The 15,227-nt window shown below is 52.0% G+C and overlaps 1 protein-coding gene across 1 annotated transcript; it reads right to left on the bottom strand.

The window, feature by feature from the left end:
* Positions 1-4,022: 4,022 nt before the first annotated feature.
* On the bottom strand, positions 4,023-8,760 carry LOC136494536 (uncharacterized). The gene is made up of 4 exons (XM_066490684.1): positions 8,377-8,760; positions 4,788-5,106; positions 4,476-4,609; positions 4,023-4,222 (listed from the first exon to the last, which is right to left on the bottom strand). Exons 1-4 carry the CDS (start codon positions 8,460-8,462, stop codon positions 4,093-4,095), a joined length of 669 nt encoding a protein of 222 aa, XP_066346781.1. The 5' UTR covers positions 8,463-8,760; the 3' UTR covers positions 4,023-4,092.
* Between the last annotated feature and the right edge of the window lie 6,467 nt (positions 8,761-15,227).

The following is a 15,227-nucleotide window of genomic DNA, read 5'->3' as shown; positions in this document are numbered from 1 at the left end:
ACGCCGGGGACTCCTCGCTCCTCGGTGCTCGAACATCGCCAGCGACACCGGGGACTCCTCGCTCCTTAGTGCTCGGACATCGCCAGTGACGCCGGGGACTCCTCGCTCCTCGGTGCTCAGTCATCGCCAGCGACGCCGAGGGCTCCTTGCTCGTCGGTGCTTGGACATCGCCAGCGACGCCGGGGACTCCTCGTTCCTCGGTGCTCGGTCATCGCCAGCGACGCCAGGGGCTCCTCGTCCTCGGTGCTCGGACATCGCCAGCGACTCCGGGGACTCCTCGCTCCTCGGTGCTTAGACATCGCCAGCGGTGTCGGGGACTCCTTGCTCCTCGGTGCTCAGTCATCGTCAGCGATGCCGGAGACTCCTCGCTCCTCGGTGCTCGGTCATCGCCAGCAACACTGGGGGCTCCTCGCTCCTCAGTGCTTGGACATCACTAGCGATGCCGGGAATCCTCGCTCCTCGGTGCTCGGACATCGCCACTTACGCGCGGGGACTCCTCGCTCCTCGGTGCTCGGTCATCGCCAGTGACGCTGGGGACTCCTCGCTCCTTGGTGCTAGGTCATCACCAGCGACGTCGGAGACTCCTTGGTGCTCGGTCATCGCCAGCAACATTGGGGACTACTCTCTCCTCGGTGCTCGGTCATCGCTAGCGACGTCTAGGACTCCTCTCTCCTCGGTGCTCGGTCATCGCCAGCGACGCCAGGGACTCCTCACTCCTCGATGCTCGGTCGTCGCCAGCAACGCCTGGGACTCCTCACTCCTCGGTGCTCAGTCGTCGTCAGCGACGCCGGGGACTGCTCGCTCCTCGGTGCTCGGACATCGCTAGCTACGCCAGGGACTCCTCGGTGCTCGGATCTTGCTACGTCTCATCGGTGTGCTATCAAGCTGCTCCATGTTGTTCGGATTAGGGTGCTGATCTTGTACAGCACGTCTGGGGTCTTGATACGCGCATGTCAAACGACATCGGCAAGCTTTCAGATTGTTTTTCCTTTGACCCTGCTATATGATTCATTCTTTATCCTCCAGCAGGCTTGGAGACTAAGTGGGCACACTTCACCTTGCGGTGAATGTGCTTTTTTCTCATCTCGTGGCTACGCCCGGGGACTGGATGCCTGCTCGGCTGGTCTTCTATTTTCTGACCCTGGCACCACGTGACTACATCACCTACTGTCAGGCTCGGGGACTAGCTGTGGAGGTATGGCCCCCGGTATCCACAAGACAAGACATGGGCCGCACCATCGGAGGTGGCCCAGCCCACAAAATCAAGGCGTGCACGGCGCTGCTCGGCGTACACCGTAAGATATTATATAGTACCAAATATGTTACTTTCCTTTTAACCCTGCCCCTCTAGAGTATATAAGAAGAGACAGAGGTTCCCTAGTGGACACAACGATCGATACATCTCATACTCAATACAATACACCAAAGACACAGGACGTAGGGTATTACGTCGATCAGACGGCCCGAACCTGTCTAAATCGCTGTCTCTGCGCCTTGTGTCACCATCCGGTTTCTGATCACGCGCACCTCCACCGATCAATCTACCATCGCGGGATACCCCTCAGTGGACTGTCGACGATATTGACAATCCCTGTCCAAATCCTGCTGATTTGTATGCGTCAGGCGACTATTTAAACTAAGAACACGAGAATTAATGTGAAGTGAACAAGAGACGGCAGGAAATTATGCTGCCCTCGCTCCCTGAATAAATTATTTTTTTAGACTTGTATTAAGTCAAATTCTTTTATGTTTGATTCGATTTAGAGACACACGCGGCAAACGGATACCGAGACTCCAATGGACACGATGAAAAGTTCAGTAATGCTAATTGATCGCTAATTATCTACTTCTAACGCTCCCCTGACCAATGTTCCTCTTGTAATCTTCATGGATTGTCCTTCATTTATTTATATTGATAATAACTACTCTAAAAAGTAACAACTCTATGGCAAAAAATCTGAGGAGAATCTGAAGTATTGGTATGCCACTAAAATTCCATTAAAACCTAGTGAGAAAATAAGAAGAAAATGATATGACATGTATGGATTATTGTCTCATTGTAAACATCAATGGGAATTAAAGAGCATGGAAAGAAAAATTCATAAGCAGGTCTACAGAACAATAGTATGATAAAAATGGTATAACCTCTCCCAAACCTCATTGGAAAAAATATGGGACGTATGTCTTTGATACGTTCTCAAAACCCTGCAGGAAATAAAGGATATGATGACATAATTAATATGCTTTGAATATCTCCTTTAAAACCCTCGCTTAGGAAAATAGGAGATATACATATATGCTTGTATTGATATATTGCCTCATAAAAAAAACTTTTAAGAGAAATCTTTGTGAGAAAAGCTTAGAAAAAAGAGTAGAATATAATGTTTTGAACATGTTATTATCTAAGACATGACTCCCCTAAACCTTGCAATTTGAAAGTTCATTGCATACCATTTTCAAGAAATATAAATGTAAGGACTTAGGGGCCGTTTGAATAGGAGAAATGTCATGACGTGCATTGTAATAAAATTTTGCCAACAGCGCCCCCCCCCCCCCCCCCCCCCCCAACCCCCCACCCCCCCCCCACACACACACACACACAGCCATCACCCCTCTATCCTGAATTCTAGACCTAGCTGAACTCGAGGAACCTTTTCTGATATCGAGCCTTGACTCGCTCACCCCTTAGTTTCACCTTTCTTCCCAACTCGCCCAATGCCATAAGAGAAATCCTCGAGTGTCGTAATCAGCTCCTGAAGCGTCTCAATCCAACTCTAGAAGATTTGCCATTACTACTATTTTACCTCCATAGACGAAAGCGAGGAAACACATACACTTAGATGAATGAAAGCCCAAAAAATAATAGATCAACTAGAGGGATGGATCCTGCTCGCTCTTTCTACCGGCAACTTGTTGGACAAAAAGGGGGAGGGAACCAGTGGGATAGAGACGCTAGGTTTTGCTGGTGCTGCATGATTTTTTTCAGAGAGGAGGTATTAACTAATCTTCTGTCGAAACATATATAAGATATCATAGAAATTTTAGGATACATTATGAATAAAATAAATGACGCATGTAATTCTTTCTTAACTACGGAGAGGTATCTTATTTAATATATTTTGATTTGATTCTTGTGATTGGATTAATAATATATATTAAAGCAAACATGTTTGTGCAGTTCTACGGGTGCATATACCTTGTTAAAACTTAAACATGTTTGTAAACCTTAGCCTAGGTTATGAATTTTTCATCACAAGCAAAACATGGAGGAAATTATTTCCTTGGCCCTAGAAAAAGTGCCTCTTAGATTTTTGGCCCTTTTTTTGTTGTTGAACTTAGCTATTTGGCTCTGAAACAAGTTTTGTTTGGTTTTTTGGCCCTTCTGTTAGTTTGATAGGATAACGGCGTTAAGTTGTACGCGAAAGTACTAATTTGGCTGTGACGCCGAATTAAACGGTTCAAACCTACAATGCACCGTACATGTCTTTCAGGTTGCTTATATCAATAATTTCCAAAAATTGAGCTAGAATCATTTTTATAAATGCATTATTGCACATGACAACATCACAATAACTATTTAAAATGCATATAAAATTGATAGTCCCGAGCTAGATTTATTTAGTTTTCCTTTAGCCCCATTCAGTTTACCCCATATTCGGCTTGTTTGGCTTGTTTTTTCAGCTGGAACAGTGTTTTCCTCTCACAACAATTCAACCAGAACAGTGTTTTCAGCCAGTTTCAGCCAAGATTCAGCAAGCCGAACGGGGCCTTAGTCTTACTTGAAATCTTCATGCTTTGCCTATTACGATAGAGAGCATATATTTAGTTTCGTAACCAAACTGCCGTTAATAGTAACACAAAATTTCTGCCCGTGTCAATTACCTTCTAGATGCTTTAGGAGTACAATCATCACTATTTCTTTTTTCGCTAGTTGTTGTTTCTAAGTTTTGACTTGAGGGGCAAAGTGAATATTTAGTATATGGTCAATAAAGCATTTAGACAAATCCATTAAACCAAAATATGATTTGCTTGTACACGTCATTAATGAATGAAGCCATCCAATGTCATTCTTAGCTCAGACACACACAATGCTCAAACACTTAGGTATCTGACACGCTGGTTTGTACAAAATCTAATGAGGTATATATACCACTGCAGCACAGGTTCACTTGACATTGACCATCCCATCACTTGTGGGCTCCACTCAAACTCTAGCTTCCTCCTGAAGACAATCATTAACATTGTGCATGAGTTAAACTGAAATTGGAATATTTGGACAACAGCAGCATGGACTGAACTAAATGAAGGACATACTTGTTATGATTATACAATGGCATGATTAATTTGTTACAAACAATGTATTGCTTGAGAATCGATCATTAAGTTTGTTACATTACTTCACTCAGCAAATCAGGATATTCAGCTAAACAATGATGAGCAATCACTGAGAAGAAGGCTGGAAATAAAGGTCTTACATGAGATACATTACAGCAGGCCACAGTGTAGATGAGGCTCGAAACATCAGTCCATTGCCACGTGAGGGGCAGTACTTCAGCTTGCTTTGAATTGCAATGTGAGCATCGATGCTCAGATACAGCATGGAACCTATCTGCGTATATCAAATAAAATACAACAGCAAAACTTAACTGCCATCTAACAGACAAATAATATTCTATTCATTCAGCAATTGAATTCGATGCCTGCTTTTTCCAAATTAGCAACAGTGGCCGCAGTAGAGAAAACGATGCTCCAAACATGAGAGAGAGAAACCAAGCATCAGTTTGTACCTGCACTGCAGCTGCTCGCCGTCCTGCCTCCCAGGGCCCTGCCCTGCGCCGCCGCGCCCTGCTCAGCCAGCCTCGCCGCGCGCCAGCCCAGCGTGTCTGGCGGACAGCCCCGAGACCAGCCGGGACGCCGTGCTGGGGCGCGCACGAGGTGGATCCGGCGCTGGCTGAGGTGGATCCGCCGGTGGGACATCGCCGGAGCCGCCCTCCTCCATGGCCGGTGACTTCTTTTTTTCCGATACGGCTTCCTCTGCAGAGACCGGTGCACTCGACGAAGAGATAAGGCACGGACGAGGCGGTCTTTTCGGGCGCGCCCCTAGCGCTGTTTCACGAAAAAAAAATTTTACGTGGATGTATGCAGTGTGGCACCGTGCATGCGTAGCGTCAATGGCTGACATGTGTCCCCCTCTGTTAGCGTCGATGGCTGTAATTGAAGCAGACCGTTTCCAGCACCGATCCTGATTTTTTTTATCGATGCAGCGTTGGATCGGGAGCAGAGACACGCGTCAGCCATGGATGCTCGGTATGCACGGTGCCGCGCTGCATACAGTTTCAGGTAATTTTTCACCTGTTTCACGGAACAGATTGACGGAATGGAGGGAAAGGTCAAGAACTAACCAAAACTCATTTCAGGGCCAAATAGCTAAATTCAACGAAAAAAAGGCTAAGAATCTAAGAGGCACTTTTTTTAGGGGCAAGGAAATAATTTCCTTGAAAACATGTGGCCTAGGCCGGCTCTAAGTGTGTGTGTGTGTGGTGGGGGTGGGGGGTGGGGGGGGGGGGGGGGGGGGGGGGGGGCATGGGACAGGGGGCATCAACGTACATGTAGTTTGTATAAATGTTCGGCAGATGTGATTTGGAGGCCCGCCAACAATTAGCCCAATATATTCCTATTCCCATACACACTACGCTAGCATGCAGCGATGTTTCATCTTTTATTAGGCTAGAAGGGTTTTATCTCTCAGTTTTCAACACACCCATATTTTAGAAACAGTACAGAAGAGTTTTATTCCCATGAAACTCTCTCTATTCCCATAAAACTTTTATCTTCTCTCTCTTCATCAAGACAATGCCATATCAGCATATTTAGGGCGCGTTTGGTTCATGCCGTCACCTTGCCACAACTCGCCACGCCTGACTTCCGCTCGTGTTTGGTTCATGCCGAACCTGCGCCGAACTTGCGGCACGCCGCAACTGCCTAGGCGCTCTCTAGTTCATTTGGGATGCCAACACACGCCGCAGTTCGGGCGGCCGATTTCAGCGCCGCAGTTGCGGCACGGCCAAACGTTCGGTGCGGCAGTTTCTGGACACTGTCCAAACGCGCCCTTAATGTCCATAAAACTCTATGAAATCCCCATTAAAACTGGCCACAGCATCTGATCACCAGAGCCCGACGTGACTCCACCCTACCAAGACCACGAGACACCCACTCGGCTTGGCACTTGATGCATGTCTCGACCCGATCCGATGCCACTGCGAGACCAGGACACAATCACGTGAGGACGGGCGACGAAGACGCGCGACGGCCGGTTGCAGCCACAAGGATCGACGGAGACACGCACGCGCCGGCCTGGTGTAGTATCCGTATTTTCTAATTTAAAATTTTTGAATTCCTTTTGTTTTTGTGTATGCCTGTACGGTGATAAGAACATAGGGTTCTAAATTTCTAATTATATATTTATTTTCATGTTAGATATTACTTAAGAAGCATTTGTTGGGTGCTTAGAAAAGAAAAAAAAAGAAAACTATTGAAAAATTAAAAGATCGAATGGCTTGGCTATGTGTAGCATTGAGAAGGATATTTAGGATAACATTGATTGTGATATTGTTTGAAGAATTTGTATCAAGAAATATCCGAAGATGATTTTTTACAAAATACTAAAGCATTATTATTTATTTAAGATAATTATAATGATCATTTTACTGTACTTTAAGTTTCTTGTTGTAGTATTATTGTTTTTATGAACTAAATATATCCTGCAACTTACATAACTATTTAATTTAGTTATCGTATAAAAACTAGCTAAAAGGCCTCTTACTGTCTTGTTTGCTCTAAAGCCTTCAAAATTATAGAGACATGTGGCGATGGTTATTTTGAACATGTTTGGATGGACCTTAGTGAGTTACAAACGCAACCTTATTGTATTTTGCATGTGTTCTTTAAATAAATTAGGCTCCGTTTGGCACAACTCAGTTTCACTGGTATTTTTTTTTTGGATTTTAGCTTTACAAATAGCTTTCTTGATGAAGCTAAAGTTGTTTTGGAGACATGTTTGACAAAATAGTTTCACATGGTGGACTAATTGAATAAAATGACAATATTACCCTTCTCCTTCCTTATGCGCCTAGACCTTTATCTTCTTAGGTCGGTTCTTCCCCATCTCTCGTCTGTCCACCTCCTCTATCCCGATGGCTGGACACCATCCTGGGAAGCCCACGCCCCATCCCCAACTCCCGCAGGCGGCCTCTCGGCGGTGGCCACGCTGTGCTAGGCGGCGCCCGTGTTCGGTGAATCCTGAGCTCGCGAGCCCCGGCGTCCGCGGCACTCAAGGCCACGCCAGGCAGCTCCCGACGGACGCGCCCAGCAGATCGCTCCCAGAGGTCCTCTCGGCGATCGCGCCCCGGCGGCCATGCCCAGAGGGCGCGAGTCACGCCAGTTGCACCCCGGTGGCCCCGCGCTGGAGGCCGCGAGCCCCGACGGTTGCGCCTCGGCGGCCACGCCCCAGCGATCTCAAGCCACGGCGGCGGCGCGAATCCCTTCTCTGCACGTAGGTCCTTCCCAGCGGCGTGCTCTCCCCGGTGTTGCTCGCACCCGTGTCTGGCTTCCTCGCTGGGGCATATGTAGTCCTTTCCTTCTACTGGGCCCACCTATGTCAGACAAAGCTGCGATACGCTACTTTTTAACTTAATCCTAACTCATCCTCTGTAGGAGAAGAAAAACAGGGTGTTTGATAAAAAAAAAAACATAAGCTATTGGTAAAGCTGTGCCATACAGGCTTTATTTGGTCACAAAATCTACACGTGACTTAAGAAAAAAGGAAAAAGAAAATAGCACCTTTGTCTTCTCATTTTGTTTTAAGCCGGCTAAGAGCTTATGTCCATTCATTCCTTCACAAATAAGCACAGCCACACCCACTTCGGAACTGATTGGTTTCCTGGTTTTGGCTTGGCAAGGCCGGTGGGGTGGTGGTTTAGAGGGCGTGGACGAGGGCTGGATGGTACAAGCGGCAAGCCGACCACTGCACGGGGCTCCACAGCCGGTCGTGGTGGTCTTCTTTCCTCCGGCAAGGCAGTCTAGTCTACGGATTAACTGCTATTAGGGTACTTTCAATAAGAATTATTGACGGTTTTTATCTCTATTAAATAAGATGTCACCTAAGTAAAATGTTGATATGACAGTTTAATTAACGAGAAAAGAGAGAAAAAATAGAGGAAACGGTTTCTTCTCCAGGAAACGACGTCGGCTCTTGAACCGAGGGATGAAGAAACTGCAATTTCTCCGTTGGGAGGAAACCACCCGTTTCTACAGATGGATCCGCGACGGGTGCTCGCCGGCCGCCGCGCGCACTTGCGCGCACTGCTGCGCGCTCACCTGCGCTGGCTCGCCGGCTGCCGCGCGACCTCGCCCAGCCGCTGCACGCACGCCCGCCCGCCCGCCTGCGCTCGCCGCGCCGCCATCGCCCACACGGCGCTCGCTGCGCCACCGTCCGTACAGCCCGCGCCGTTGTCGCCCAGGCCGGTCGCGTCCGTACAGGCTGCGTAGACCGCGCCGCCGTCGCCTAGCCGCGCTCCGCTGGTGGTGAGGGAGAGCACGAGCTCATGCTGGTGACAGGGCCAAGCCCACGGACGACCAGGGAGGCGAGCTTTGTTGCGGCCCGTGGCCCGGCACCTTGCCTCTCTGACGTCCAGCGGCCTCCCCTCCTGCTACTCCTTCTCACTCGCTCTGCTTGTGTTTCTTCTTGAGGAAGAAGAGAAGATGTGCTACTCCTCACCGTCAGGAGCCACTAGTCAGGACGAAGATGGAGTTCTCACCTGTGGACACAGATCCTGTGCAGTGGTATTCACACTGCAAGATATGCAGTGGCCACTTCTGAGCCCTTCATCTGGTGGGGAACGGTAGGATTAGGATCTTCTTTTCCCCCTCCATTCTTTTTCCCTTCCCTGGCGTTCTTCGAGGGAAACTCCACAGCTTTGGCACCATAACCAGAGCGAGGCGGCGGGCGAGCGCAGGGAGGCCGGCGAGCTGCCGCGCCATGAAACGCCCAGGACCCCTCGCAGCTAGTGGAGGCGATGCTGCTCCTCATGCGCCTGTCGAAGCTGCCCCTCATGTACCTGTCGAAGCTGTCGTCCTCCAACGCCCTCATCCCATAGCTCCAGGAGGCGTCACGACGTCCGCGCCGACATTGAGCAAGGCGTGCGCGTCGAAGAAGGCCAGCGTCACGCACCTTCCCCATGCCCCCGTGGAAGCTCCCATGGCGCAAAGCATTCCAGCAAAAGAGACCACAGCAGCTGCAGATGATGGTGCCATGGATGACGCCCAACAGGTGCTCGAGGAATCGCCTGCAAGGTTGTGCTAATCCTTGTTCCAAAGCTAGCTAATCAATTCCTGCATAGTTGAATTAAAGTTGTTGAAATGTCTTAAGAATGCTAAGGAAACACAATATTTTGATTTTGTCTGGTTGGTTCTTGTGATTGTTACCGATGAGATATAGAACTGACACAATATTTCAATATTTATAACTACAGGGTGGCTGCAACTCTTTTTTGGATTCCTAAAATAAGTATGACATTTAGCAGTGTTGATGAGGCATGGAACTTCGGGGTCACATATGGTGGTAGGATGGGGTTTGATGTTCGGAAGTGCTTTACAAACAAGAGTGGTCTGGATGGATTGGTTTGTTTCTTCAAATCAAAGGTTCTTGGGCTGAAGATAAGAAGTTCTCAGTTTGCAAGCGTAATAGGGCGCATACATGAACAGGCTGCATGGTTCATATGGCGGTATGGGCATTACCTTAGACAGAGGAAATGGGACTTACAAAGTACATGACTTATTTGTTGAGCACAACCACATCCTTTAGACTGCACAAACAAGTCATCTGATGCCATCACAGAGAAACATTTCTAAGCATTAGGCTATTGATATTGATGTGGCTGATGATTCTGGAATTGCACCTAAAGTAGCACATGACTTTTTTGGTAGATATGTTGGTGGATTAGGTAACCTCGTCTCGGGGTTATGACCCCGAGGTGTCTCAAGGCGCTGATTAGTTGGCAGGCCACGTGGCCCGCAACTCATCGGGTTAACAATGGCCCGAACGACCGAGGCCCAGCTAGGATGAGCATGCTGAACCAATGCCTAGGCCAGGATCGGCCATGACCCCCCTTCTCCTACCTTAGCCACACGGAAGACACACGACCTCTCCCCTATCATGACCCCTGGGGCAACACGGGGAGAGATCGAGCGTGGCTTAGTATGTCTGCTCTAACAAGAGCCGACACGTCGCATTGACCTCACAAGGACGGAGGGCACAACAGTCACCTCGGTCTAATCAGACGCCATCCCTGTGCCACGCCGCACCAACGAGGCAACGCCACAACGGTGGCAACGGGTACAAAACCCACCGTCCGGATACGGACCGACAGGACGCGCGTATGATCCCACCCACTACGGGATGGGATCCATGACAAGGGTCTCAACCTAGAGACCTTCCCGAATTGCGGAGAGCCTCGACCCCAACAATAGGGGTCGTGGCCCTCAGCCTCATGAAGTGACTAGGCGAACGACGACCAAGGACGGCTACCTACTGCGGGTACGATGCCTAGAGGAACCTAGAGACAACGATGAAGACCTAAAGGATGCCGCGTTCCATAGGACAGCTGACGAACTATCACCATGGCTACAGTGCTACCACGGACAGCATAGTAGCACCATGTCGGCCCCTGCCACGACGTGGCCACAAGACAATGACGACAGCCACGCTCAGGCAAGCATCCGAAGACGGCGTAGCTTGCAAGCTAAGTTAGCTAGGACCTCCCTCAGGCTCTCGACCCTTTGGTCAGGGGAACCTTCTCTTTGTAACGAGCCCTAGCCCCGAACTCTATATAAGGGCGGCCAGGGCTCCCTTCTCAGGACATCTTCACATTCTTCATTCTCTACCATTCCGTCCATAGCAGTAGGGCTCCTGAAGCTTCTCTTCGGGCCACCCCTCGTCTCGCATAGGTTCTACCACCTCTTTCACCATTCTTGCACCCACATTGTAAGAACTTCAGAGCATTCAAGCGAGGAACATGCACTCGATCTTCTCTGAGACTAGACGTAGGGCTTCGGTATGAACCAGTATAAATTCTCGTGTCTATTGGATGCCACCATCGTCTTCATAGAGCAGCACGACAATCCTATAAATTTAATAGTCTGGTTTACAAAACATCGACAGTTGGCGCGTCAGGTAGGGGACAGTCGCGCACTCTCGTTTGATTCAGGAAGTGATGGCTCCTCGCACCGCTGGGGGACTCGCTGGTTGAATGACCCGTGGTGGTCACATCCACCGTGAAAACTATAGGTTCATCAGCGCCAAAGGGCCAGCGCCCACGTCCACCTTCAGCCGCAGTCTAGACTTCCACCTTGGGAATCTGGGTCCTGTGGCTCACGGTGGACACACTCCCAGAACTGCCACGGGGGCTGCATCTCGGAGTACACCTACCCAGAGGGGCTAGTACCCTCGCTCGTTTTGAGCTGTGGCCAAGTTTTTCATCCACAAAACCAAAGGACCACGGTTCACGACGAACTCGCTCGAGGAATAGCCTCGACCGGCCACATCCTTCCAGGGAACCACGCGGTTAACCATATCGAAGGGCCCGCACCCACGTCCGCCCTTGGCCACGGCCCAAACCTCCGCCTCAAGAATCTGGGTCCCGCGGCCTATGGCGGGCGCGCTCTTGGAACTGCCTATGGGGGTTGCATCCTAGAGTTCACCTATGTAGGGGGCCCGGGGCCCTCTCTCATCACTAGCCATGGTCAAGGTCGGCAAGGACGCTAGGGAAAAATGGAGTTGGGTCCCCATGACCCCGAAAGAGGTCAGGGCCAAGCTCCGACCAACTCTACCCTGTGTCCTAGATCTCAGACCTAAGGCCTGCTCTGAAGACTCACAAACCGTTAGGGGTCCACAACCTCTCCTGGAGAGATCGACGAAGCAAAGTGGCTGGGGTGACACGCAATGTGAAGCCCGAAGCATGATTGCGGCTTGGTCGCGTAGAAGAAACAAAAGGTCCAAGACCTATGAGCCAACATGCGACTGCAAAAAAGCCTCGTGGTCGTACAAAAAGGGGTTGGGGAAGAAACTCACCGAAATGGCTATAGAACTACCAAACGAAAGTGTCGGTGTTTTGGAACCGGGGGTCCCTCAACCAACAAGTGAATTTGTGCTGCGTGCCCCTAATCCCGGATGGTGATGCAAAGAGACACAAGGTTTATACTGGTTCAGGCAATCGAGGCCCTACGTCCAGTCTGAGAGATCGATCTTATGTTCCTTGCACCGGAGTGCTCGTAGTAGGGGATTACAAGCTAGATGAGAGAGGGAGCTAGCCCCAGGTCTCGGCGAGGGTGGTGCGGGCTGCTTGAGGCGTTGTTCTCAAGCAGCGTAGAAGTGTGTCGTTCTATCGGTGTGTTCGTCTCCTTTTCTTTTTTTTCTACGAGGCCCAAGTCCTCTCCTTTTATAGTTGAAGGGAGGACGAAGGTAGTATATGTATCACTATGCGACGTCGTGCTAATAGAAGTGGCACGTCTGAACCCTGTGGCCCGTTCCGGTGGCGGCGTGGCCGTAGGAGCGATCCGTCCTTGGAATACTGGAGCGGCGTGGCTGTCCCATCAGGTCCTGTGCGTCGTGGGAGCCCTGGGAATGTCTTGGAGCGGACGTGGCGGCGAACGTGCAAGCCCTGGTGGACAGATTGTGCGTGAGGCTGAGGCCTGGTCGGTGCCGAGGCTTGTACTGCGGTGGGGGTCTCGGCAGGCACGAACCCCGAGATTGCCGAGGCCCCGGTGTACAGTGCCGAGGCCTTGAGCGTGCGGCGGGTCATGGGTGCAGCGTTAGGACACAGTGGCCGGTAACCCCTGTCATACCCTGTCCCAGGCGCTGATCGTGGACACAGTGCTGGGACACAGTTACCGGTAACCCCCGCCGTGCCCTGTCCCAGCCGGTACGGCGCTGATGCGACTTCGGGTCGCGTTGGCCATTCTGTGACGTTGAGCCGCTATCTGGCTCAGATTGCGGGAGTGGTTGAAAGTATTAATGAGACGTGACGCGCTGTCGGGAAGGTCGACCGAGGCGGGGGGCGATGGACCACGGACAAGCCGGCCTCGAGCGACACAGAGAATGAGGCCTCGCGCGAGATGGAGATCAGACTCCTTGCCGAGGCCTCGCGCGAGAGGCCTCGCGCGATACGGAGAACACGCTTCCTGCCGAGGCCTTCCGTGGAGAGCCTCGGGCGGGGCGGAGACGGCGTTCCTTGCCGAGGCCTTCCCTGGGGAGCCTCGCGCGAAGCGGAGTTGGCGTTAGGACGCCGAGACCTCCTGCTCTATAAATGGGGGTGGCGTGTCCGAGCCCTATAGCCAGCCACTGTTGTGGTATGGTCGATGGAGTGGCCCCGTGCTTGTCATGCAGAAGTGACGCGTCGGTCATACTTCATCTTGTGCGTCGTGGGGCCTCAGTACAGCTTGATGCAGGACATGGCATGCGACGTGCTGGTCATCGTGCGATGACGTCGTAGGGAGCTGTGGCTCCACAGATGGCGAGGCCAAGCCATCGTGGGGGGCTCGGCGGACATGGATCCTCAGGCTACCGAGCCCCTGAAGCAAACTGCCGAGGCCTTGGAGGGAATTATTGGTCCTAGGTACTGATTCCGAGGCCACAGTATCCCAGACGTGGCTCCCCACGCTGCGTTGTTCTCGGAGCAGGAGTTAGCAGCACAGTAAGGCATGGGCGTCAACCATGTGCGTAGTGGTTAGCACAGTGGCGGGTAACCTCTGCCCAGTCCTGCCTCCTGTCCCGTCAGCCATTCTGCTGTACTATGCCAAGCATACGGCCGATGTCAGGGGCAGCAGTTGGCTGAGTTAATGCAACACGATGCTTTGTCAGAGGGACGGGTGAAGGAGGAGGCAGCGGAGTGCTGCCGAGCCCGCCTTGCGCGAGACGGAGGGTCGGCGGCCCATCCGAGGCCTGCGACGAGAGGGGGTCGGCCGAGGCCTTTGGTGGGGGATCGCCCGAGGTCAGCGGTGAGGGGGCCTCGGGCGAGTCGGAGAATCGGCTGAGGCCAGCGGTGTTTAGCTGGTTTCGATTTTTACGAAGTCTAAGCAGTCGTTTTTTGGTTCGTGCTTAGGGTACCCCTTCTCACTATATCCGACAGTAGCCCCCGAGCCTTGGGGGGAGTGGAGGTACTCCCCCTGAGGTTCTGACGAGAATTGGCTCTTGATAGTTCCTGTTGGGATGGTGTTTTGTACTTGAGGTTTCGGTGGGTGCGCGCGAGCGCACCCGCCGGGTGTAGCCTCCGAGGCCCTAGAGGAGTGATTTCACTTCTTCAGGGGCTTTTTTCTCTCTCGAGCGAGGGGTTTTCATCGTGTTCGCCGGGCCCGTGGGTGCGAGTTCGGATCGTAGGGCCTCGACGATGCTGCGGAAAGAGCCCCTTAGCCTCCGCCCGGAGCGAGAGGGCCGTCAGGGGTTCCCCCGGCTTTTTGTATGACCCTCGTGCTTCCTTTTCGCTCAGAAGGAGGGGTGGAAGATGCCGTGCTACCCTCGGTGGGCGCGAGCGACGGCATTTCCGGTGAGCTGTTATCGGGTAAGTCCGAGTGGAGGCCCGTACCCCGTTCGCTGGGGGTCGGCTAGCGGTCCGGAGACGCGCTCCAAGAGTACCGGAGGGTTTCTCTAGTGGGTGCCGAGGCCGTTCGCTGGGCCTCGGTGGCTCGGTGCCTCCCTACGGTGGGATCCCATTCGGAGACCTCCCTGCCGGTCTCGGACACGACACAGGGCGCGCTCGTATAGGCTCGCCCATAGCCGTCCCTGACTCTTTTGCCCTGGGGCAGCTGTCGAAACCCCTAGGGGCCCAGCCTTCGAACCCCTGGACCGTAACGGGCTCTGGTCGCTTGTCTTTTATCTTGGGTGCAGGAAGAGCCCCCGAGCCTCCGCACGGAGCGAGAGGGTGGTCAGGGGTCCTCCCGACTTTTTTGTCCGTCCCCCGCACGTCCTTTTCGCTCGGACGGGGGGCTGTTTGCCGAGCCCACTCGCGTGCGAGCCTGAGCCGCTGGATCTCGGCAAAGTTGCAGGAGGAGCCCCCGAGTCTCTCGCACGGAGCGAGAGAGCGGTCAGAGGTCCCCCTGGCTTTTGGTTCACCCCTCGCGCGTGAGGGTCTGTCCGCCGGGCCCCCCTCGGGTGCGAGCCTAGGTCGCGGGGTCTC

Source organism: Miscanthus floridulus, chromosome 11, assembly GCF_019320115.1.
Source record: "Miscanthus floridulus cultivar M001 chromosome 11, ASM1932011v1, whole genome shotgun sequence".
Lineage (NCBI taxonomy): Eukaryota > Viridiplantae > Streptophyta > Magnoliopsida > Poales > Poaceae > Miscanthus > Miscanthus floridulus.
This window is presented reverse-complemented; position numbering and strand designations above follow the sequence as displayed.

Coding starts and splice junctions, on each gene's coding strand:
- LOC136494536 (XM_066490684.1), bottom strand. CDS start 8,462: ATGGCGGCGCGGCGAGCGCAGGCGGGCGGGCGGGCGTGCGTGCAGCGG. Junction 5,107..8,376: donor CAGCCGGCGAGCCAGCGCAG/GTGAGCGCGCAG, acceptor TTCGTGAAACAG/CGCTAGGGGCGCGCCCGAAA. Junction 4,223..4,475: donor CCTGCTGTAATGTATCTCAT/GTAAGACCTTTA, acceptor GATTGTCTTCAG/GAGGAAGCTAGAGTTTGAGT.